This window comes from Aquila chrysaetos, chromosome 12 (genome assembly GCF_900496995.4).
Source record: "Aquila chrysaetos chrysaetos chromosome 12, bAquChr1.4, whole genome shotgun sequence".
NCBI classification, from domain to species: domain Eukaryota; kingdom Metazoa; phylum Chordata; class Aves; order Accipitriformes; family Accipitridae; genus Aquila; species Aquila chrysaetos.
This window is the reverse complement of record NC_044015.1, coordinates 1,907,987-1,934,105: the sequence shown is the minus strand read 5'-3', so window position 1 is coordinate 1,934,105 and position 26,119 is coordinate 1,907,987. Positions and strand designations below refer to the sequence as shown.

General features: G+C 39.0%; 1 protein-coding gene across 8 annotated transcripts in view; it reads left to right on the top strand.

Moving 5' to 3' along the window:
• The window catches only part of CRTC1 (CREB regulated transcription coactivator 1), a 53,211-nt gene that overhangs the window by 7,931 nt on the left and 19,161 nt on the right, over window positions 1-26,119 (top strand). For 5 of the 8 annotated variants that reach the window (XM_030034061.2, XM_030034065.2, XM_030034060.2 and 2 more), the window contains exons 2-11: window positions 12,479-12,595; window positions 14,200-14,247; window positions 17,206-17,343; window positions 18,136-18,197; window positions 19,099-19,193; window positions 20,538-20,623; window positions 21,015-21,058; window positions 21,334-21,554; window positions 24,333-24,469; window positions 25,050-25,301. In XM_030034061.2, coding sequence (XP_029889921.1) covers window positions 12,479-12,595; window positions 14,200-14,247; window positions 17,206-17,343; window positions 18,136-18,197; window positions 19,099-19,193; window positions 20,538-20,623; window positions 21,015-21,058; window positions 21,334-21,554; window positions 24,333-24,469; window positions 25,050-25,301 — 1,200 coding nt within the window. The remainder of the gene's footprint in view (window positions 1-12,478; window positions 12,596-14,199; window positions 14,248-17,205; window positions 17,344-18,135; window positions 18,198-19,098; window positions 19,194-20,537; window positions 20,624-21,014; window positions 21,059-21,333; window positions 21,555-24,332; window positions 24,470-25,049; window positions 25,302-26,119) is intronic. The other 3 variants (XM_030034063.2, XM_030034058.2, XM_030034064.2) reach the window with 1 other exon arrangement.

Sequence of the window (26,119 nt, the reverse complement as noted above, 5' to 3'; positions counted from 1 at the left end):
TTCAATTCATTTTGATACCCAACTATTACTATTCACGTTAGTATTATTTTCCTTGGACGGCTGAAGTCTCAAAAGGGAGGGAATTTGAGTTGATTTTCCAAAATACATGTATTTTCAGGCAAATGGTGATAGTTCTCAACTCAGAGAGTGTATCAGTTATTTGTGACCTTTGTGTACATTGGTGCCTCTTTAGACCTCTTGTGGAAGCAGCATCTTCTTGCAATGTGAAGCTGTGCAGAAGATTTTTCTAGCTCTGGAGTCCTTAAGTGGTGTTTTGAGATCCGTAAACTGGATTAAGGGGAAAAAAAACCAACCTCAGTGGCAAAAGGGAAGGCAGTCATTGTTTAATACACTGACTTTTCACCTTTTTCTTTCCTTGCAAAGTCTTATGTAGATTGTATTCATGGCATCCATTCAGCAGCCAACAATTATTGGAGTGGTGTTACTGGGTTTCTCCTTGTTCTGTCTGTACAAGCAATGGACAAGGATTGTCCTCGTTGCAGTCTTCTAATCACAATTTCATGAGACGCTGTTCCCCCTCGCCACCTCTGTGGCATTTCTCCACTGGTGAGGGAAGAGCAAAAATAATATCTTAAATATTACACAAGTTCCCACCAGCCTACTCAGATTCAAACGTCTTATTGACCTTCTCATTGTAATTAGATTTTTCTTTTGTGCAGTGATATGATTACACTGTACGAGCCTTTTGCATTCGAAGAATTTTGACCCTAATGGCAGATATTTTTAATACCTAGAGAATTGTCTGATGCCTCATCTTAAGAGCTACAAACAGTTTCTTGGGCTGTAATAGGAGGGCTTAAGGTTGAGCTGCAGTGGGAGGAATTGTTGGAGGGAAGAACATGCTTCAAAAGCCATGGTGGTTTTGGGGACTGGTGAAGTGTTATCTTGGTATCACGGACTGAAGGTGATCATGAAATGGCTTTCTCTGCGTGTGAACCAACGTGAGCCTCGGCAGCAGCTAAATCGCGCATTTATTCTGTACCAATAAGTTTTCTAACTGAACCAGCCGTGCTTGTGGCTACTATCAGTGCAGAGTTAGGTGCTCTCCTGATAGCTAATAAACTCCAAAGAGTGCAAACATGCCCTGCTTGTCTCCTAATTTATGAAACTTGTAAGGTTACATAACTGCATTTTCATTCTTTAGCTAAAAATAAAAAATGGAACATAAAAGCTATTTTTATCTTGCTTAATGAGGGCATCTCTGCTTTTATTTCATCTTTTCTGAGACATTTCAATAGGAGGAATGGGGATGGTTTAAGAACTTTTTTTTTTAGACTGGGTGTTCATTCTGCGTCGTTCTCTGAAGTGTCGTCCATCAACCAGCAAAAAGATATGTTGGCCTGCTCAGAATGAGAATTTGCTTTAAAAGTACACTGTTAGATAATAATGATCATTAAAATAAATAGATTTTTGAGAGCATCGTGCTAGATTTTACCTTCTTTGCCTTCTGGATATCAAATAATCAATGAGCTTCAAGTATGAGTCCTCTCTGATGTATTATATTGAATTATCAGCAACATGCATGCCTTTCTTTTTTTTGAAACCGTTTCCGAAAAGAAGGGTGGCATTTGCAGAACTGACATGGGATCTGGTTTGTTTTTAAAAGCAGTGCAAATCAAGTTTGGTTCATATTGTAGCTTAGCTTGGCGCTCTGCCCGGTGATAGAGCAGAACTCTGAAGAATAGTCACTATTTTAAGTCTCTAGTTGTGCTGTATCCTGTTTTTACTTGCTACTCAGTTGTGACTGTTAAGTTTTAAACAGTAAACCTTTGTTCACCAGAAATAGCAAAGTGTTTTTAAACACAGAGTGACAGCCTGTGTACTAAAATTTATTATTATTACTTTATTTATTTATTCAAATTCTGCAAGGTGTGTTCTTACTGATTCTTTGCTCTTGAACTCCAAAACATCAAGTAGTTCATATTAGTTCATTTTTTGGAGAAAGTTAAATGCAGCTAATATGTAAAGAAGTGCCACTGTTCAAAGTTCTGCTGGTGTAAACCAGAAATAAATAATAAAAAAACAGTTGCAGCATTAAATGCTACTACCTTCTTCCCTCTCCCCTCCCTCTTTCTCCGGAAAAGTTAAACATTCTGGTTTGTTCTCTTTCGGTTCACAAGAAAAAGGATTTTTGATTTGGAGTGTAATGCGGATTTGGGGTGGTTTATAAATAGCAAGTGTACGTTAGGGGGTGAGATCTTTTCACTTTCACATGAATTCTAGAAGACATCTGGGGGTAGAGTTCCGAGTATGTGTGTAATTTTTATAACCCCGTTTCCTCACAATTTTATAGCTGAGGCAATCTGGGGAGTTGGTTGCAGCTCCTGAAGGAGAATCTAATGGTGCCTTGGAATTTGTAGATGACTCATAACAGGACAAAACAATCCAGTTAAGTGATTTGAGGTCTTAAATAATCTCTTCAACAGGAAGGTGAAGAAAACATCATGAACTCATGAGTAATAATTGGCTCTCTTGGACTGCTAGAAGTGCAGTGATCACTAGTTGGCTAGGATTCAGCTGATTCGTGTTTAAGCTTTGCTGATCAATATATATCTCAGCTCTTATGAATGAAATTTATTTGACTGGACTGTAATGCTTTTAGCAAAGCAGTATTACAGTTACCAGTTGGGAGAAGTTTATTTTAAGTTGGTTTATAGTAGTGACACTTTGCACCTCAGCTGCGTGGGCTAGGGCTGCGTCTAATCTTTTTGGGTTTGCTTTTTCTCCTGCTCTCTGCTCTTCGCTACATGAATCAGCCAGGTGACCAAGATGGTTTTTTGATGAGGAATAACCTATGATAACGGCTGCATCTCGAAACGGAGAGAAAGCGATCTTTGCCTTTGCAGTTCTTTGCTTCATGGATGTGCTAGCTGCAAAAATTGAATGGTTTCAGATAGTCCCAAAAATAAACCGATAGGAATACCTTCCTCAAATGACTAGCATTGTCATAAGCACTGGGGATAAGAACTTATTCCATCATCTTCTTTCTCCTTCTCAAAGCACAGCATCATTCAGGACTGCCTTAATTTTGTAGAGGCTTTTGTGCAGCTGCAAGGGACCCACACAGGTGTTTCAGTAGATGCACACCCTTTGAGACCTCGCAGTTTTACTGGTAAGCAACTGGAACTGCAGCATATATGTAATACTATCAGGTAACCTTTGAGCTTAATCATGTTTATAAAATCTTAAGTTAGCTATCTTGCTTTCCCCTTTCCTCTGACTAGCAGTTTTCACTACTCTAATGATGAAAACCCCTTCTTCTGATTCCCAGTTTGTTTTTCATGGCATCTGGAGAGAGGTCCTGTTTCATTTCAAGCTCTGGCCCTGTCATATAGCGGGGGAGGATTCTGCTTCCCCTTCCCTCTGTGCAGAACCCGGTACTGAGTTCACGTGAGCTCGGATGCTCACAGGCTCTAGCAGAATCCCTTTGGTTCTGGTCCTTGAATATGTCACCTCCCGTTTTGTTGTCAATTTCTGAAGTCTTGAGAAAATGTGGGTATTTTAGTGCATTGGGAAAACCCTCAATCCTCCAGCAGTGTATTTGGTAGTGTACTATAGCTATTCACTGGTAAAAATCAAGTGCAGTGCTGGCCTTGTGTTTGCAGCTCTGCTGTGAGTAAAGAGTTGGTTGTGAAATGTTTCAGTGTGGCAGAAACAAAGCTGTTGCTCTTTTGTGGCTGCTAAATTCCAATATATTACAACAGATTCCTTCCCTAAAAAACCAAGAAAGCAGCAAAAATGCGGTTTTTTTCTTTTCTTGAGTTTTTGTTCCTAATGACTGTGTTTGGCTGGCCTGCAGAGTTTTTCTGTTTGTGTCCTGACATGTCGATGTGATAATGGAACAAATACTTGAAAGTGACTTAAATGACAGTTATGGTGATGGAAGAGTAAACAATGATGTAGCAGTTCTAAAAGCATGGGTTCAAATCCAGTTCATACCATATGTCTGGATTTTTTCGTGGTAATTTTCACTTAGTTTGTAGTAGACATTTGGCTTCCTGTTTTGGCTTGGTAGTACTTTTCTCTGCAATATCTATTGCGCTAGGACGCTAATAGCATTAGAAGGCCAAATATGATTGGCAGAGGCAACAAGGGAAACTTTTGCTCGGCTTGTCCGCACTTGTCTATTTCTAGCCAGTGTTAAAATCTTCACTTTTATGAAAATAAAAACATACTAAAATAAAAAATAAAACCAAACCATTGCAAAACATTTTGTTACAAAGCTGATGATGGAATATTTTAAATCCCGAGTGACCCAGACAGAGCAGCTGCTATCACTGCGGATTATACCTTTCCTCTAAACTTCAGACTTCATTTCCTTTACCAGTCTTCCTGGGAGGAACAGCTGTGCATTTGGATCCGCTGCTGCTGTTGGATCAGTACTTGAAACTGCAGGAAATAAGTTACTTTAGAAATCTGGCTTGATGGCGTTTCTTCCTGATTGTGACAGCCCAAATGAGAGAGAAATGCAAGGGATTCTCTTTTCTTTTTCTTTGATAAATTAATCTGTGTAGTCTGTCTCCATTAGCCAGGGAGAGTTGTGAAGAAGCTAGCTACTCTTTCTATTCCAGCATTACTCTGTGTGCCGTGTTCGCTTTTCGTTGTTGCCATGAATGGTTGATTATTCAGAAGCAAAAGAACAGTGTCACTTGCTTTGCAGCAGGCACAGTTAAATGTGTTCTGATTTTGAGAGGAACGCAGTTTTCGGAGTTCCCTTTTTATACCTACAGCACGCATTAGCTTTAACAGGCTGATGATAGCAGACTGTGTGCTTCTGTGTAATTCTAGATATTTTTTTATCTAGCTCTGTGGTCAAGCCTTTTTCTAGAGAATCAGTGTCTTTGATAAAAGAGCTTGAACTGTAGTTTCCTGATACTGCACCTTTTTCTTTATAATAGGCAGAGTAGCATTAGGTGCTCTGAAAGACAATTTAAAAGAAGCAGGTTTACATCATGTGGTTTATTTCCCTGTCTATCAGGACATTCTTTGGATTGAAGAGGAACATCTATCATATACACACTTCTGTGGGTGCATGCTCAGCTGAAAGGGAAGGTATTGATGTTATTAGATTGCATCATCTAATTTTTAATTACTTGGAAAATGAAAGTAAAGGGCTAAAATTGCAAATAGACATCCATCTCTTCTTTAGCCACCTATTCAGCTATTAGATAATATGCGTAGGTGGATTTTAATCTGTAACATCTAAATAATTGAAGTCTCTTTAATTATTTGCAATAAATTGTCAAAAACCTGATAGAACTAGAAAAACAGTCAGTATTAACTTCTCAGTTTCTCTCACACTGTAAAAGCATTATATAGATTAAAAAGTCAAGCATTCCAAAAGTCTTTCCAATCTTCATTCATCTCCTTCTGCGTGAGCAGTATGATAGTCTTTAATTAATTTATCATATATTCCCCACTCCCCTAGTGAGGCCGAGACCCCTGCCTCTTTCAGCACAAAAATAGATAATGGGAGGCTGTTAAATATCTTGATTTATCCACATTGTTCAGTGTATTGCTCTGGGCCTTAGAGTGCACCAGTCAAACTTTGGTTTGCTGATAGGATAATTAAACCCCCAGGGTAGTGCTCCGTGCCTTACACTGTTAAGGAGTCTGAGTAGTTCAAAACCAACGTAATCTTTACAATACTTTTGTGGTGTGATTATTCTCATTTTATAGAAGGATAACTAAGATGCAAGCAGTAAAATAGAAGAAATTGATGCTATGAATGTCCATTTTGATATACTTGGTACTCAGGAGGAAGACCCAACAGCAGGTCTTCAGTTTTTAAAGTGCTTTATACACTCACAGCACATGTCCAATTGATTCCAGAAGTAGTACTTTAGACCCCAATTGGTAATTTTGACAGACACCTGATATTTTGTGTTGAGTAACCTGAAAATTAGCAATTGCCTCTGAAAAAGGCCTTAATTGTTCATGTAGTGTCTTGAGGAACTTTGGTAGCAGAGAGAGGACAGAAATGCTGGCTTGCTGTAACATGAGGCCCCATTCTCTCATCATTCGTTTGACTCGTTCTTTTCATACCTTCCAGCTTCCATGAGAGTGAAGATGAGGTTTGCTGAGACATCAGCTTCAGTAGGCTGCCCTGAAACATAATGTGAGATTGGACCATACAGCTGAGTTAGTCTGAATGTTGAAGAAATCATCCTTTTGTTGGCTCCCGCTGTTCTCTCCTGTTTCCCTTCTACTATCAAAAATTCATCTGGTTGTGGGGTGAGCAAGTTAAGAGAAACCAAGCTAACCCACGAAGTTTTTTCTGCTAGTTCAACGTCTTTAACCAGATTTCTTTCAGGTCGTAAGAGTTCTGGTGCAAGGAGAGGGGCAAGGTTATACAGCTTCCCTGGGAAAGAAGAAGCAGCCAGAGCACTGGGACTGTGTTCTCCATGGTGTGATCTGCTTGGTTGTATTATAAAACTACATTCTCCGTTGCTCATGAACCTTTCTTCTGCTAATAACTTTCTGTGTCTTCTCATTATTGATATTAATTTTAGGTTCTTGGCTTTAATGAGATTGTCTGGGTCTGTTGATGTACAGAGGGACTGGCAGCTGAATACCTGCTATAATTAATGAAATTGTGGCTAACATTTAAATTTTCTTTTCCTTGGCTTACCAGGATTCTCCTTTATTGATTTGTGAATCTTTCCTCATTTAATTAAATAATTTCTAGACAGCTTTCATGGAGGGTGGTTTTAGTAAATGAGCAGTTATTTTGATGTATATTAATTTTAGAAATTGGTTGGGTAGCAAGTGCAGAGGTTTTCAAATTCTAATTCTAATATGAACTTCAGAATATTAACAGAAAAGGGTTAGTTTGAGGGGAAGGGAGGAGCCAAACTCTTTTGGTAGTCAGAGCAGTTAGTTAATTGTTGGATAGGTTTTGGTAACTTGGACACAAACGTCAAGAACTTCTTAAATTTAATAGATGGGTAATTAGGTGATTTTCAGCTAGCAGCTGTATTGCCACTAAATCTAAATGTAATAACTGTGAATCATTAAATTGATGTTAACTTGTCTTTCTTTTTAAGACTGTATTTGCTTTTCTTATCAACATGAGGATTGTGAATGGGAAGAAATCTCCCTTTGAAGAAAATACTTCCACTGGGATTCCACTGAGTAACTGACTTGTCTTGAGGGTTTGTTTGACTTAGTGTTTAATTTCATGTTGGAGAAAGAAGCCAGATTAGTAGTTTGGGAGACTCTCTGCCTTCTGGTTGCTCACAGGAGAGCAGAGTGTGCACACTTGGAAAGTTTCTCTCTTGGTGCCCTACCTGTGTAACTTGAAAAGTCCAGTTCTGATGATAAAAGGGCACTTGGTCTCTACTGTGTATCTTTGGCTCTTCCGCAGAGAGGCCAAAAATAGTAATATAAGTGCCTTTTCATTGAGGCAGACCTTTCTACCAAGAGTTGGACTGTGAATTCGTTCCTAGGGAGAGATCAGAAAATAGCAGTGACATATTATTGAGGATGCCAAATCAATCCCAGGCAGTTTAAAAACTCCAGGCAACTGTATATTCTTTTCTGTGGTAGGTCCTGTCTCTGGTTGCTTTAGGAGAAAGCCTTCCTGTGAAATTTCAGATGTATCCAACGGGGAAACTTCGAACTGATTTGAACAACAGGATTTACCTATAATGCAGTCTCTAAAACTTCCAGATAATCCTTTAAACAGAATTTAATTTCCTATTAAGCTTTAATAATACATTTATAATTTTAATCTGTACTCATTTTGCTGCTCATTAGCCTCAACATGCTAAAGAGAAAGCTTTCTAAAGTGAAAAGCTAAAATTTATAAGAAAGCTTGGTGTGGAAACTGCAAGCCAGCAAAAGAACAGTTATCATGAAATCTTACTTCCTGTATTCATCAGATATCTTAGGGTTTTTTTTATCAAACGGACACTCCACCCTTTTATTACAGTTATGGGAATCAAATTTTTACGTATGAAATAGGGCATTTTAAAATAAACAGTTATAGTGGATTTTGATTGACTCAATTCCAGTGTCAGATTTGCCCTTTGATTACAGTTAAGTTCTGTCCATAAGTTTGTAATTTGCCCAGAATTTTGGGGGGAAGAATTTAGAGAAGTCGAAGTGTTGAATTTTAATAAATGCTTCCTTTGATTCGCATCTGCATATTTTGGACACTTAGAAAGTCTGTAGGAAAACTGGATATGCTTTTAGGGATATGTTTCCCTCTTCTTTTTTTTTATTGTATAACTTGCATCACTCCCTACAAACACAGCTGTATATCCAGCAAACTTTAACCCAATCTAAATGGAAAAATTGAGGTAGTGCCTATAAATGGGTTCACATAAAAGCTAGTATCTGGAAGAATGTTCCATTGATAGCAAGTCAGTAATTGTGTTAAATCTAATATTTTTGATTTCTTACCAGAGTTGTGTGTGTCCAGTTCCATTAACCAGAGTAAGATCATGTCACGTTACTTGACTGTTAGCTGAGTTAAGAATGTAATTGCTTGCAAATTCCTAATTACTACAGGGAAAGGTAACAATTCCTTTCCTGTTTGCTGTAAAGATGCTGCTACTGCCTCACAGATTGTTACTCTTGCACCTTTGCAGAAATTTACTGGTTTTAATATAACTTAAAATCTGGTGAATCAACAGTGTGTCAACCTTTTATTTGGGGAGCATTTTCAGCTATTCTGCTTATGCAGAGGTATTTGGTTTTTAACAATTAGATTGGATTTTAACTTAAAGTCTTCATTTTTTTCTTTGAGTAGCATAAGAGAAATGCTGGTGGAGGGAATATTACAGATTCAGTTAGGATCTGTGGTTTGGGAAACATTTCTTCTGAACAAGAATGCCAAGCAGAAATAAAATGGTTTAACAAGCAAAAGCTTTTTCCTTACCAAAAGCTTTCTCAGGAAAGAACTGGAATATTTAGCAATATTTTCAACTGTCAAGGAGCTATTATCTTGGCCACATAACATAAGTGGAAAAGCTGTAATGTAGAGTCACTAAGTTCTCGTGGTTCAAGAAATTAATATATCTGGTGAACACTAAGTAATTCATTATTGTACTTCACTATCTAAATTCATATAGAAAGCAAGTTGCCACTAATTGAATCTAACCCCAGGAGATAAAGCTAGAGTTGTCATGAGACTTGTTAACATTTTAAGAGTAATCTGAATTTTTCTATTAAGAAAAGGCTTTTTTTTTTTCTTTTAAAATAAAACCCCACAATCCCGCCTTCAAACCTAATCCCCAAACCCCAAATTGTGCAATATACTTAATTCACCTCACAAGGTAGTTGTACAGAAAAACGAGGAAGTGTTCGTTTTAGTCGCAACCGATGTCTGTTTTCATTTTCAGTGCTACTTTTCTTTATGCGCAGGTCCCCTTAGTAAGACTCAAAATTCCAGAGTTATCTCAAAGCATAACAGTGAAATTTGCAGGGGTTTTTGCTGGTCCCCTGCTTTGAAAAACTTGAACTGATTTTGCTTGAGATCTGTTGGCATGACAGTATGGTCTAACGTCACTGTATTTAAAAATGCTTTCTTACCAGCTAAAAAGCTGGAGATGTGAGGCACTCAGCAAACTGGTCTGCTCTGCTTACACTTGATCTTCATAGATTGCAAGTGGCAGTTGTTGATAGTCTCCAATAAACCGTGTAGTCTGGGGGCCACTCGCTGTTAAAAGGCAGGAGGCTGAAGAGAGGAACAAATACAGATCTACACGCTGGTGTAATGATATACGATAGCAATAACAAGCAATCAGTTTTCTTATTTTTGGCACAGATCTCCAAACGTGTTTATTGAAGGTAGTGTTACTAAAATTAATGTTACAGCAAAGCCGTTTAACAAGCTCATTTTTGAGAACTGCTTTAGTTCTCTACCTCTTGTGTTTCCTCATTTCGAAGTTTAACTGCAGTGGAAAGACAAATGGTCATGACCTCCCTGTTACATTATGCTTTGAGGTAGGTATATACTGGGGAAAGCCAGAACATTAAAAATCATAAAGCAACCCCCCCCTCCCTGGGTGCCTTATAGTATAGGTTCTTTAAAAGAAACCCACACCTGTTGAAATAGTTACTTCAGTGTTTGGCACAAATCCCAAGCAAGCCTTTTTTTAACAACAAAAACATATGTATGGGCCAGGCAAAAAGCACAGCTAGTTCTGATATTGTGCTTTTAGTGATCTGCAGCTATGAGTTAGAGGGGCTGTGACTCATTAAGTGATACCAGTGCAGAGCATTTCTCTAATTTCATTTATTGCTTAGAGCGCACTGGATTGTAATTGCATGTCAAAAGAAAAGGGGGGGGGGGGGCTTTCCTGCTTTTTAGATGGGGTCTTTTTGAACGATTTGATAGGGCACACTGAATATTTTATAAATCTTTGGGCTGAGGGGATTTATCTGCCCTTTTGTTAAGAAAAAAAAACATCAGCCACTTTGTGACTGGTATCCTGCCTGAATAGTTGAGGCTTTTGAGAGTGCCCGTTCCATAGAGAGGTTTCATCTCTAAGAGCCGTCTCATAAGTTTTGGATTAATTCGGTCCCTCAGCTAAACCGTAACAATTTTGGCTGTCTATGTATTTGGAAATTGGTGGCTTCTAGGGGAGATTCTGTGAATAAATGGTATTTGAGTTACTTTCCTAGGGATAGTTTTAAAGTCGTAAGAATACATGTACTGTTTTCCTTGGGGTGATCTTGTTTTCTCCTCCTCTGTTCAGGGACTATTTTAATATATATACCCCTAAGTGTCGGTGTGATATGAGCAAACTGGTCCCTTTTCTCTCTGTCCTATCTTGGTGCTATCAGTGTGCAGTGTGGTATCTTCACTGTCAACACCGCTCAGCATCCCTGCTCAGGTTATTACTGTTTTATCAGAGGACTCTGCACAGATCGCGTTGTCAACACAGAAAGTGCTAGCTCTTCCTTTGCTTTGCTAGAAACACCTTCTCTCAACCTCAGGGCCTTTGTGGTAAAGTTGTAAAGGCAGGGCCACTCCTTTCCATCCTGCCGTTTCCTTTGCTTGAAGGAAGTGTAAAGAAAAAAAACTGTGTAAACATCCAGTTTGGGGGATGCTGCTTTTTCTAGTACTTTTCCAAACTTTGCTCTGCAAAACTCTGGCATTGCAAGGCGAAGGCTTTCGGATCTATTTGAATGAAACTAAACCAGATTTGTTATGTACACACTACAGTACCTTAGCAACCAACCTGCATGTAGTCCAAAATCTGAACATTTAGTCTTTAAACAATTCTTTGCTACCAATCTAGGAATGTTCTTGCATTTCAGAGTGCAAAAACAGCCAGTTGAAATCTAGTGAGGAGCAACATACATTATAAAATATGTACTCCTCCACAGTGGGAGGGGATGCTACTTACGTAAGCTCATTTCTTTGCTACCTTAGTTGTAGTTTCTTGAGTCGTTGGAAGATGCATCCCTGGGAGCAGGATTGTTGTGTTCAGGTGATTGCAAATTCTGCTTTATCAGTGTAAAACAGGGCTTCGATGGCAGCGTGCTATTAAATCTAGAGGTGTTGAGTAGGAACATTACAGAATTGAATGAGAAATTATTTTTAATATTGGTACTACTAAACTAAAAAATTGAGAAAGGTAGCTCTTACTAATGAGTTGTTGAGACAGTATAGTTTTCTGACAGAAGTGACAATGAAAATAAGTTGACATTTGAGTAGAAAAGAAACTTTCTCTTACACACTGTTTTGTACACCAGAAATGTATACAGCTATGGGAAAGCATACTAGAATATTTTAGTAGAGAGGTGTCATTCAGAACTGAAGAATGTTATCTCGTATTTACTGAAACTTTGCAGACTGTCACATTTATTTTCATGTTTACCTGTTCAGGAAGGAATTCTTTGCTGGTCTTTTTCTTTGGTTGGGTTTTCTTTAAAAGCCTGTCTCTGCCCTTTCTACAGGGCTTTTCCTGGCGCAAGAAACTAGAACACTTATTTAATGGTGGAAAGCTACAACTTGCTATAACATCTCTGTTACCTAGATTGCTAAAAGGTTGAATGTTTGGTTAAACAGTATCCTCAATATACTAAATTAAGATGACTTTCTTATTTTTATCTCACACACATGAACAGCTGGTTAATTTTGATACTGGAGTCATGATCAGACTGACATGGTTTTTTTACGTCACGGTTTTCAGAATAGCAGGTGACATAAGAACCATGTGGTTTCACGTGGTGGTAATTTGTTGGAAATTGAATACGATCAGTGACTATGAAGTTGATTTTTTTCTTCCCTCACTTTACACTATCACACAAGACCTAACATGGCAGTTGGCCAAGCGTGCTTTGTGGAGAAGGTTGACAGTCACTCGCAGAAGTCAGATTCATGCTGTTTATAGATGGTATCCATTCTCAGTGATAACGGACCTGGCGTCAAGTTGAGTCGGTTAAAACAGTTGAAAAATAAATAAGTTGCCCTTACATTTTCCTCCTCCTCTTCTTTTAGTTACAGCTGCAGAAAACCCAATATTTGCAACTGGGACAGAGTCGTGGCCAGTACTACGGCGGGTCACTGCCAAATGTGAATCAGATTGGAAACAGTGCCATGGATCTCCCCTTCCAGGTGAGTTTAATAGGGTGTTTCTTTCTTTTTTTTTTTGATTAATGCTGTGCCTGGATGCTATTTTTAACTCACAGGAGACCATGAACTAGCTGCTGGTTCAGAACATAGCATCGTGGCCTCAGCAGATCACCCTGTTTTAAAAATTTTTGCTCTTTTGGAGTGGAGTATAGTTGTGTATGGGATGTGTGGATACTTTTGTATTGTATATATCTAGTGTTAGATATTAGTTCTCCTGTCCCTGGTTGTGATGCTTTTGTGTCAAGAATATGCAGAGGCGATGCAGTTTCTTTGTCAGTGAATGTACATGGTGGTGGTGTTTGGGTGTTTTGGTGCTTTGGTTTTTTTTTTTTTCAGTACCAAATTCATAATGAAAGCTTCTGCTAAGATACTGTAGACTCAAAGCAAAAGTGGAAGCAAATAAGGCAAGGGGATGTCGAAAGTGCTGGGAGATGGGGGTGTGGAAGAAGGTACCCCATGGTGGTGTGCATGTTCCACAGGAGTAATGCGTGGATTTTAGGAGAGGAGAAGGGGGAATGGAACACAAACCAGGATCAGAATAGTCACTTTTCTTTGGGCTGGCTGAAAAGTAAATGTAGGGATGTACTGGTTTGGGTTTTTTTTCCCCTGCTCTTGTGACTCCAGAGGTAATGCACTATAAACAGAAGATCAGTGATTATATGAATATTTTGCTGTTAGTAAGCATGTTTGGTCAGAAGATACTGTACAGTGGATAGGATTAGGTGATGGATACTTTTGGGACTCCTGATTTCTATAGCTAGTTGATTTAGGGTGCTCAAAATAATTACAATTTCTGCGTTGGTTTTCCTTTTTTCAGTAGTAACATTTACATTTTCATCTCACAAGGATGTGGTAAGAATTAAATTTTGCAGTTTGTGGTTTTCTGATGAAGGCTGACTTAATAAATATGGAGAAACTATTGATGACGTCCCCTAACTATGCCTTTTGAAGTAGGTGTAGACAGCTGAATTTGTGGAGGTTGAAAGCTTGAATCTTGTGCAAGAGGAGAAGCAAATGTCTATTTTAATCTAGTTGCCTTTAGGGTATACAGTGCAGAGGTTTGTAACGTTATGAAGTCCTTAGTATCACTCCACAAGCATCTGGCCTCTTCAAGATTTTTGTCTTTACTTTCTTGTTAAGGAGGTTCATAGTTACTGTTCTTTTTAAGCAATAGTATTTCAGTATTTTTGTGCTTGATAGCCATTACTGATGGTTATTACATAAGACTGTTCTAGTCCTGAAATTAACAGAGTGCTTGAAAGTGAATATTTAAAAATTTATGAATGACTGAAGGAGGATATGGAAACAAATTGTTCTTAAACTCCAGGTTTTTATATATTTTTTTAACACACACACCCCCACACCCAAAGTTGATACTTTTACAGGTAACAATATGGTGACAAGCAACAAAATAAAACCATATATTTGTATCAATGATGAATGCTTTCCAGGTTTTTCAATTTTAAGCTAAAATACGATGAAATTGCCAAAAGATACTTGTACGATGTGCCAATCGGGTGAAGCCTGTCTGGTTGCCTCTGGTGAGAGCGTTAGTGTCTGAGAATCTTGGTTCTTTGCATTTACAGCACAACGGAGCTCTGGCAGAAGCCTTTGGAGCAGTTCCTGTCTCTTTGGTAAACAAGTATTTAGGTTTGTGCAAATACGTATTTAGGACTGGTGTACTGTTTGCCCAGGTAGATACGTATTTTAGCACATGTTACACTTTTTCTGGTATGCACAGTATTTATTTGATTCACCGTCCCAGCTCCAAAGGAGTTATGGTCTGTCACATAAATACAGGTTTTGCCATGCATCCCAGTTTGGAACATGCATAATAATTCCTGTACAGACTCCCTGGACTTGCTATGGTCTGTCGTGTGATTACTTATGATTTATGGGGGATTAATTTGATGCAGACGGTGGTTTATTTGGCACTGTCTTGGCCTGTGATTTAAGCAATCTTTGAGCATGCGCACTTAGCCTGCATGTTAAACTCCCATCGGGAAGGGCAGAATGATTACCCAAATGCTGCTTGTCACCAGGAGGCACTGAAATGTAAGCTGTCAGTAGGTACTGCTCCTCTCTTTCCCCCTCATCCACCTTGCTCGCTTTTATTTCTTAAGTCAATGTCTTGATAAATCTTAAAGGGACACTGTTGCTTTAGAGCACCGAGCTCTTTCCTTCCTGTCTGTATTTAGCTGCCCTTTTTTTTTTTTTTTTTTTTTTTTTTTTTTTTTTTTTTTAAATGTTTTGTGGAGTATTGGTTCTGATCTCAAATCCTTGAATGTTTTTCAGGGAAGTGAAACAGTTCTAGTTCTTCATTTTCCAAATAAAATTGATGCTCAGATCCGTTCTTTTTTTTTTCTTAATCACAGTTGTTTACTATAGTTAAGTATCACATGCCCTACAGGGATGGGGATTTTAGTGAAGGCATGTTGCTTGGTGTTTGGTCCAGAGTAAGTTTCATGGGATGGTTGCTGAGAGAAGCCAGACCTGTTGGAGGTGATACCCATTTTCTCAAGTGTTTGTTGTCTTTTCTGATTTCCCTAAGCGAGTTAGGGATTCACTTTGGATCTTTGTTTCTGGAAAGCCAGAGGACAGCATGGCCCAAAAATTCCTTGCTCTATAAATTGTAGCCCTGTGACAGGGCATGGTCCATGTTTACTTGTGCCACTGTTGCACTCAAATTAGATTTTTGTTGTGTTTTTAATATGGAAGTTGTGCCAAAAAAAAAAAGAAAACTTAAGAAATAACTATTTCTGCGTTCAACTTTTTGTCTGTATGCTCGTGTGCATTGGCTTCCTTTTAAATTCCAGGTAAGGTCTGTGTTCTGTATGCTTCAGACTAGCTTCTCCTTTTTTAGTAACATTGTGGTTGAGACCACTGGCATAGGAAATTGCTTTTCCTGTTGACCTTCCAAGCACGCATGTATTTGCAAATTTTGCTGCCTTTTGGGTAGAATTGATGTAACAACAGTACAAGGAGGAGTTTGAGACCTTTTGTTGTTGTTTCGGAATTACGAATATTCCCAGTTCTGTGTGGTGCCAGTTAGGTAGAACTAGGTTGTTGTTTAGGGTTTGCAGCAGAGATTAAACCAACATGTTTTAATTTAAATTACTTAAAATTGAGATGCTATGACTTGAGATTTCTAAGTTTTCATACAAGAAAGTCGTACTTGCTAAGGAACTGAAGAAAAACCATGATCTTAATGGCTAAGAGTGCAGTAAAGAGTCACTGTGCTCTCTTGCTAGTCCCATGTTGACTTAAGCAATATTCTGCTGCATATAAAGTGTTGGCCCTGAAATGAGAAAATAAACATCACAGCCACTTTGCATCCATTTATATTAACACAGGTTGTGTGTGCATAGAGGGAGAGGAGACTAATATTTGCTGAACAGAAAAGAGTTTAAAATAGTAGAAGGACTCTTTTAAAAGTTATTACAAACAAAACATTTAAAAATAAATTAAAACTTTTTAGAAATGATAATTTAAACAGCCAAAGCTGGACACTTTAATCTTTTTTTCTTTCTTTTTTTTTTTTTTTAAATGTGGAAGCCAGATGGTTTCATGGCTTGGCAGACAGGACAGTGCATTTGCCACGTGCAGCACCTGAATGGAGGAGGAAATTTTGGATTTCCAAACAGATGGTGTTGAGGGACTCAGCAAAGCTGTTCACATTGGCAAGGAGTGGAAGACTGTGTAGCTTTTTTTTCCCCAGAGACCCATATATTGCTGTTGAAGTATGAGTAGAGGTTGACTCTTCGGTACTTCCTCCTCCCCCTCTGCCCCCCGCAGGTATACACTGGGAAGGACTTTTGAAAATGTAGAAGTTTTCCAGTTTAGCCTGGGAATTCATCTTCCCTGTCCTTTCTGTGCTGTCCTCAGTCTCTGAAATCACTTGCTGACAAGTAAACACTCTCAAGATATCGGTGCTGATAAGATTCAAGGTGGAATCAACCCACCTAGGTTCACTTCGCAACCTGAATGAAATGGAAATTAAAAAATACTGGATGTTGTAACGTTTTCTAGACAGAGGAGGAAGGAAACTGCTTTTCTTTTAATTCTATCAGTGTCCCCTTAAAATAATTATGCTGAAAGGAGGGGTGAAAGGAAGCCTTGAGAGAACGTGGCGTGTTCTGGTGAATGTTAGGCTCACTGTGCATCTTCTTCCTGCATCTCCTGCCCTTGTAGTTTAAGCTCTGGTTGTCAGCATGTTCCTTCTGGATGCATGCTGCATGCCGCACCGAGGGAATGGAAACAGCAGTTGTCAGTAGGTTCCCTGCCACACTCACTTGTGGTATTTTAGAGATACAAAGGTTGGAGAGCAGTGCTGATTTGTGAGAGGGCAGGTCTAGCATGGTCTGCCTCCACTTGTCTCTAATCTCTATCTGGAAGAGATAGCCTTGGTAATTGCTTTCCATGGCTATAGTGAAAATGTTGTTGGAGGAAAAATTTACATGGTTACACTTGTCCATATCTTTTTTGAGTTTCATTCCTTAGACTAATACAGCCTTGCATACAATATGAATAGGTTCTGGGCAGACTGCTTGTGCATGTATTTTTCTGCTTATAACTTCATGTGTCTCTCTCAGACTCCTTTTCAGTCATCGGGGTTGGACACAAGCCGAACAACTCGGCATCATGGTCTGGTGGACAGAGTGTATCGTGACAGAAACCGTCTTGGCTCCCCACATCGACGCCCTCTCTCTGTGGATAAACATGGAAGACAAATATCCTTTGGTTCGTGAGCTGGCAGTGAACACCTACCTTTTCAACAATATCACAGTTCTCAGTTTTTACAGTTCCCTTCGTCCTCCCCTCCTCACCTGTCAGCGGAGTTGCTTCCCATCTCAGTTAATGTCATCTGCTTTTTCTGAACTGTGATCTAGTCTATAAATACCTACTATTCTGTAAAGTAAGCATTTACCTTTCTCTGTTTCCTCAGCTATAAGTGGGGATAATGATACATGTGAAGCTGAGAAGGATTGAGATCCTTTGATGCAAAAGGCAAGGCAGTCTTGGTGAAACTGAGTTTCCCCTCAACTGAGTAAACCCAAACCAGAATAATTCTTTGCAGTTCATTGTGCTTTTTATTACGAGTTGATTCTTCAGTTTAGCGTTTTCCAAGCCCTATTTCTTCTTGCCATTTGTGAAAATGCATTAGCTTATTATTTCTGACTGGCTTAAAATGTGCCGCAATCAGACTGGCTTGGTGTGGCTAAAGGGGATGTGTGAGTGGGAGAGTGGAGAGATGACGGCTTCTCAGGGAAGAGTTAGATGCTCAGAAAGGGAAAAGGAGGATGGTTGTCCTGTTGCTCAAACATTACAACAATCCAGGTAATGTTTTGTTTTCAGAGTCCTTTTAAAGTCAGTATGTTCCCCATAGGGACTCTGCTTGCCTTTCTCATGTGAGCTTAGTGGTTCTGACAGGGTAATTTGAATTATTCCTTAGGAAAACATTTCAAATAGGCCTCCTGCTTAAATGGGAAAGTGGTGTTCTTCCCCTTAACTGATGGAATCACGTGGACAGCTGTCCGTATGGCACTGTGTATCTGTCGCCTCCATCAGACACAAGCTGGAGAAGGTTAGTAGCACAATTGTGTGCACGTGTGTTAGTATTTGGACTGCGTTCCCTAATACTACAACACTTTTGTGTGCAACAGAGGCCTTTATTGTTCCCCACAGCAGTTGGTCATCTGAATTGCCATGCCTTCCTGAACTTAGTAATTTTTTTTTTCTTCTATTATGCTAATTCTTTTAGATGACCTGCTTTTAAAATTAAGGTGTGTCAGCTAATGTGTTCTTTTTAAAGGTAAGTCTTGCCAGATGTTGCAAGGCATACCCCAAAATTGTTGAGTTGTAAAAGACTTGGGTATTTCTCACTGTGCAGAAACTGGCTAGTCTGCCCTCGCAAGCATTCGAGTGGAAAGGAGCACCGAGTTGCCTGTTCCTATCCCTCATGCTCCTGACGTTGGAGGTGCCAAGTTGCCTAAGTGGTGGCCTACATTCCCAAGCGAAGGACAGTTCATCATGAGAGATGTGTTGACCGTGGAGGTTCCTGTCTCCACAACATACTTGCGTCCTGAACCAATCATTTTCCCTCCCTCTGAAACAGGGATGCTTTCTTTTCAAAGACTAGTATAGCTAAAGAATGTATAAGCAGCTTTCAACTTAAAAATTGCATTATTCGATCATGCATAATCTTAACATAGCATGTCAAATTATTTTCTAACGACGGCAACCAATTTATCCTGTATTCCTTTCAATCCCATTATTGAAACAATTGCTCTTCAAACTTGAACTAATTTGTTCTGTGAATTGATTGTTTCACAAGGAAATTGTGCCTGGTATATGCAATATATATAGATTTCGTTTTCTAAATGCAGAGTATTCAGGTTTTACTGAGTTGGTTACATTTATCTGAGATGAAGCATTCTTTTATTTAGAGAAACTGACAATAGAAATTTTTTTTGCCTTCCTTTCAGGACAAATTCTGATTCTGCCTTGCACCAGAGTACTATGACTCCAGCTCAACAAGAATCCTTTTCAGGAGGGTCGCAGGACATGCAGCAGAAAAGAGGTAAACAGAGAAAAACAGTGAAAATATTTGTAACATTCAAAGTGTTGTACTTCAGATTATATGCGCATGTATTGGTGTTCATCTGTTTCCATAAATACATGTATGCATAGCACTCTCTAGATTCAGTTACACAGGAACTGGAACAAAGGACCACATTTACTCTTCTGGGTACTGAAATCCAGAAAAGATTTTACAAAGCTAAGATACAACATCTTTCTGAACCCTGTATTGTGTGATTCTAAGACCTTGCCCTATGGGTAAAAGTAATCTGGGCTTGTGGGACTCTGGTGGTTAGACTGATCTCAGTGGTACTAGAGGTTTGCAGTTTGTAGTAACTTCTGGACAAGTGTAGAGATCACAGGCATTTCATGGTCAGTGATCCAATATCGTAAAGCAGCAAGACTTCATCTAGTTTTTATTTATGGGATTGAGATCACCAGTGAATATACCCTTAGAGGCAATGCTTACAAGCAATACTCTCTGGTAACATTTCTAGTTACAAGCTAGAGCAGCACAGCCCTCCAGCACTAACAATTCTGGTGCCCTCTGCTGGCTCTTGTTCCTGCTGTCAGTTCAAGAAATAGAGTAAAAGCTCTTAAATCTGTGTAGAGAAATTTAATCCTTAAACAACCACCCGGAGATAGGTGAACGTGCAACACTCAGATGCATGTGCACTGTACTGCAGCAGTCCCATATACTTCTAGAGCTGTAAAACATTAAATAATGATCATCTTAAACTGTATTGCATAAATACAGATTTATAGTCATCAGCGTGAAAGGCTTCTGTTGATACATCTCTCTGACTGGGCTTTCTTTTGATGTTTCTTTGTCACCTTGCTATTAGCATGATGAAACAGTTGATTGCTTTCAACAAACAAATGTGCTTGGAATATGGAGAAGTAACAGCTTTATAGTGTTTCTCTATCGCAGGGGAGGTGGTCTGGATTTTTCCCCACTGGAATCGTCCTGTTGGCCGCCTGTTAGATGTACCAGGTGTACATCACTTTTTGCAAAATGCAAAAGATAGGAAAAACTAGGTCCCAAGCTACACTCTTCCATTTAGATCTAAGCAGACTAAATTGGAGGCCAAAATTTTTTAAAGTATTGGTTTTTTGGTTTTTTGGTTTTTTTGAGCTGGTACTGTCTCCTTGCCAGTTAAATACACTTCTAGTTTCTTCTGGTGTTTGTTTTTTTAAATTTTGATCTCATAACAGTAGAGGGCCACTTTCATATTCATTGATAATAGGTTACTGAAGAATTTCAAATGGTTAAACTTCCAATCTGAAAATATCTTACTGAGAAGCTTAATATTACAATATGATTTCTTTTGTTCTCATTTTTTAGTTTTATTACTGACTGTCCCTGGAATGGAGGAAACCACCTCTGAGGCAGACAAAACCCTCTCTAAGCAAGGTTGGGACACTAAAAAGGTAGGAAGCTCGCATTTCAAAGTGTATAGGTTTTATTTTCTAAACATATTTAGGTAAATTAATGCTCTAAATACGGTCAATCAAAACAAACTGCTTGCAGAGAATAGAGATTAAATGCTGTATTTAGCAACAAATCACTAAACATTAGATCAGAAAGGCACTTTATATGTATGTGTGCATGCACATGTTTGATTAAATTTGAGTCTTGTTGGACCAATATAGCAAAAAAGGTGACAAATATCTTCTAAAAGCTTCACAGAGCTCTTGTGTAGAAGAATAGCTCTTCTGTAGAAATGTATTAAATCAAATAAACCTCACTAATCGAAATATATTCTAAGCATTAATCTCTAGCGGTATCTTTGCCTTTAAAAGTGTCTTCCTTCTATTTTAGACTGGGTCATCAAGACCTAAATCATGTGAAGTTCCAGGAATCAAGTAAGTTTGAGCAATTTTATTTTTTTAAAGAGCATTGAGCTCTTTAAGAAAGAATGTCGCATATTCAATGTCCTCTTGCTTTTGAGTTTTCTGAAAAGCCCTTAGATGGTATAACACTGTAGTAGATACAAGACCAGACAGAACTCTCGCATAGAGAGTGACCTCTATGAGTGATCCTTTTTTAAAAAGATTTTATAAAGGTCTGTCCAGGCTGAAATTTAAACTGACATGTGTCTTTTTTGTTTTCTTTTTTTTTTTCTCTCTCACTTATTTAGCATCTTTCCATCAGCTGACCAGGAAAACACTACAACACTGATTCCTGCTACGCATAACACAGGTGGCTCCCTGCCAGACCTGACAAACATCCATTTCCCTTCCCCTCTCCCAACACCGTTAGATCCTGAGGAATCCACATTCCCAGCCCTGAGTAGCTCCAATAGTACCGGAAATCTTGCTGCCAATCTGACTCACTTGGGCATCAGCACTGCCAATCAGGGTAAGATCATAACTCTGAGGTGTTTTTACAGATTGTCCACAATATGTCACTTGTCTTAAATTATGGAAGTTGCATTGCTGAGTATTACTGTTTTGTCTGAGAGGTAATTGCACTTCACTCTTGATTGACATTTCTTTATAAACAAGTTTTATCAAGCCGTTTCTCTGTGAAAAAGTGAGAAAGCTGTATTTAGTTATATGACTTACAAATTGTCTTTCATTTTTCTCATGTTCTTGGTGCCCAAATCTGCTTTTTTTCTTTTTTTTTTTTGTTTTGTTGTTTTTTTTGTTTGTTTGTTTAGTTTATGTATAAGACTGCAGGAGAGACTAGCATCCAAAGCTGCCTCCCTTGTAATTCATTGTACTTAAGCCCAGCAGCACTTGTGTTATGGAAATATCTTAAGCAGGCCTTTTGTTTTTGTCCCTTTAGAATGGTTTTTTTTTTTTCAGTGTGAGGATTCTTTTGGAGAGAGGACATTGCCTGCTTCATCTGAAGCAAATTTTCTCTTTTGAGCAATCAGGAATAATGTGGAGCCTTTACAAGGTGTGCTAGTTTTTGTAAGGTTGACTGCTAAAGTTTTGAAAATATCCTGAATATTCAGGCTACATAATATAGCAGGGCTTTGGGAAGTAATACCAAGTGCACACCTTAATTTCTCACAGCTCTCACTATGGTGCCTTTGTGTTGAAATTGTTGCCTTCCTAGCAGTCTAGTTTTTGTTGCTGTTTGAGCTGTTCTGCATGGTGAGTCTGGGTTGTGTTTGTTGGGGTTTTTGGACTTTGGCAATACTGATAATTTTATTTTAAAAAAACGAACCACAAACAAACTTTATTTGCCATGCTGGCAGTTTATAATATACTGATCACCTGATAATTTCAAGATTAAATTTAACTTTATAGGCAAATAGCCTAAACTGGTGATTGTTATATTTTAAATAATTTCACTGGGTCATACTCGAATAGTTGTGAAGAGGATTGCATTTTTTTAATTGTCAGGGAAAGTTGCAGTCAGTTGATTGTTGGAATAGAAATGAGGCATCGTATCCAAAAATATAAGTATATTTCCTGTGTTAGGCAGGATTCCCTTACCCACTTAAAAATCCTCTCATTTATTGGGAAAAGGAAATAATTCTAATCAGGTTAATGTAGTGTTATGACTGAGCAGTTATATTTAAGAATGAAGCAAGAAGGCAGTTTAACCGTTTGAGTACAGGGTCGGCCAGCAGCTTTCAGCATCCTTTAACAAGTTTTCTGTTCTTAAAAGAGACTATACGAAGTTTTGGAGATGGGCTGTCACTCAAGTAGAACTTAGTGAGTCTGTACAAAGAGAGCTATTGTGTGTATAAAAAGAAACAAACTGCTTGCATGGAGTTAGGCCAGATTGGGCTGCTAAATTTTTTGCCGTACCCATAATTAGCAAAGTAAGCGGTTTAAAACCAAACCGGTAAGTATGTAATTGCTTTGACAACATGTGCTGATCTATCAAAGACATAACAAATTTAAAAGATATACTCATTGATGATTTTCCTGCTTCTCTTTGGAGACTATCCCATAGTTTAATCATCGGCATAGTCAGTGTTTAGTACTTTTTAAACTGATTTTTCCAAACCTTTCTTGCCTCTCTTTATCTGCTAGCTCTTTAGCACAAAACGTAAAGGCTTTTGAACCTTTTGCAGGAGCTCTGTGCATTGCACAGGCATGCCCTCAGCAGCCCCAAGAAAAGGTGGGGAAACAAACACCTGTCAGGTTACAAAGAACTGCCAGCAATTTAAGACTACACATTTGTGCATTTGAGTTTGTCAGTTCGCTGACATGTTCCGTGAGACGGTGTTGATTTTGCAAACATTGCAGGGGAAGCCAGGCAGTCTTCAGAATCTGCGCAGTTTGAGCCAGTTTGCCTGCTGGCTCCTTGGCAGCCCGGACTTCCTGGCTCCCTGGCAGCCTGCCTGGAAGCCTTGAACATTTGCCAAGTGCCTAGGAGCTCGCAGGCTCTTGTGAATTCCTCCTTTCTGGCAGCTCTGGAAGAACAGCTCACTAGCTAGATTGTCCTGAAATCACTTTCCAGGGTGTCTCGGTTCCTCTAGGGTGAGGCAGAAAATAGGAGAGGTTTTAAAACTTGCAGATTTTTGTCTTGAATTTGAACAAAATTACCATACTTGAATTGTTTATCCCTACCCCCTGCTAGGTCATGGCTCTTTAGAGTGTGAAGGATATTTCCTGCCTTCCTGTGCACTGGTATGCCATTAAAAATGGAGTACTTCCTGTGTAACCAGTTTTTCTTCTGCATTTTCCATTAAATAGGTGTTTCCTTTTATAATATCTCAGGTGCCCTCTGATTAGTCTTTTTACATGATCTGTTATCTTCTTCCTGAAGTTTGAGCCCTTACAAATAGAGCAGAATGTGCTTTTCCTGGGTTCAGTGCGTGCAGCCTGGGAGGTGTGCAAGAACGATACCTGTGGCTTCTGTAAACCGCTGAAGCTGCTCTGCCTATTTCAGTTTCAAGTCAGTATCTATGTATGAACCTGAACAACTGTGACTGGGTTTGGTCCAGGATAAACCACAGGGATCTTCCTCTCATCCTGATGCTCTTCAGCCTGACAAAATTAATTGCAAATTAGCTAACGGGTTTCAGCCTGATTGGCCAAGGCACATTCAGCACTTTGCATTAAGTGATTGTCCGTTTATGCCATTCATTCTTCATTGTTCAGGTAATTACCTCCAAGTATCAATAAACCATTGCTCTGTTCCTGTTTAAGCTGGTTTGTTCCTTCCTGGCAGGAATGACAACGACGCCAGCCCCTTCCCAGCAGCACCGCCAGCCAGCCGTCAGTCCTCTCTCATTGAGTGCAGACTCAAGACGACCACAGTCACAGCAAATGTCTCCTACGCTTTCCCCTTTGTCACCAATTACTCAGGTAGGGACTTACTTGGAGAACTAAAATTTTTCAATCACAGTTTAATTGTTTTACTCTACCTAGGGAGAAGCTGGCTGTAACTTCATCTCTCTTGTTCTGTAATTTTCTTCTTTAAATGTGTTCATTAATTCAAGCCTTAAAAAGGGAGAGGTTTGTAGAGGGGACAGATTTTATTTTCACCTTTCTAGAACCGTGGTAAAAAGCATCTATTAAGACACTTTTCTGTAACAGTACTGTCCCAAAGTTAGTTGTGAGGTTTGAAAGACATTTCTCTAATTCATGAGGGAAGCTCAATTAGCTTTTTAAATTGATTTCATAATTGTGACACTGTGACTGACTAGGTTATCAATTTCTGACCTGGACAGTCAACTGGGCTTTTAGAGTATTTGTTTATTGCACACTGGAGGTGATATTAAGTATTTTGAAACATGTTCTTGACTGTTTCTGAACCTTTAAGTAACATTTTTTAAATGCAAGATAAGATTGACTTAGTACAGTTCTCTCGGTGTAAAACTTGATGCGCTTGAAAATGAAGGGAAATTACCTGCCAGCATGGATGACTTTGATTCTTCTTTTTAAGGCCGTGGCTATGGATGCATTGTCTCTGGAGCAGCAGCTTCCCCCATATCCATTTTTTAGCCAGCCAACTTCCCAGCAACAGCAGCAGACCCAGGTGGCAAGTACCCTGCCTCAGAATACTCCTTTAATGCAGACCTCTGGTTTACAGCGAGGAACACAGCTCCCCCCACTCTCCGTCACGGTACCTTCTTCCATCCCACAGTCACCTCCGGGTAGCCAGAGCCAACCGTCAATGGGAATAGACATCAACTCGGTAAGCTCGGGCACAGCTGAAAATGATAGAGCTTTCATTTGGAAAACCTGGTAGCGTACAGTGTAGTGTTAGAGATCAAGCTGGAGAGCCCTTGTAATAAGTCTACTTTTAAGCAGAGTCTGAAGTAGACTTAAATGTGGATTCAACCAAAACTATCCTAAATGTTTTATAGAGGAAAATTTGGTTTTAATGTGCACTTAGGGTGGACATATTTTCATAAAATAGTGTCCCTTACGACTCCATGTTTGATTAGACCATCTTAAATATATCAGCATTTATTTCACACCTTGCGGCTGCCGTTGCATTGATACATTTTCAGGCTGTTAAATGTAATGCACCCCCTACACATTGTATGTCATACAGTGTGCTATAGACTGGAGGAGTTAACAGAACTTTGATAAAGAAACCTGCTAACAAGCATTTTCCAAAAGTTGGAGAGAACAGGTATTTTCTATACTTTTTATATTTAGAACGCTTTCATTTTAAGGCATTTTAGAGCATACATTATTATCTTCAAAAATTGGATCTGTGGCTGCCTTCAGATGCCCGGAAGAAATGGAGTGTATACATACATATAGCAATGATTTATGGACAGATTTCTTTTTTTGCTTGTTTTAACATGGTCTGTTATAAAATGTTGTGTGTGTCTCTGCATATGAAAATCCAAAATGCAGAGCAAGATCAGGGTTACAGGCTAGCTAGGGAAGAATTTCACTGCTCGTTCTCTGCTCATTCTGCCCTGCTGCGTAGGATCTCGGTTGTCTGACCTGTTGTGTCCTCTTGGCAGTGTTGTAGTGACAGTAATTGGTTTGAGAATG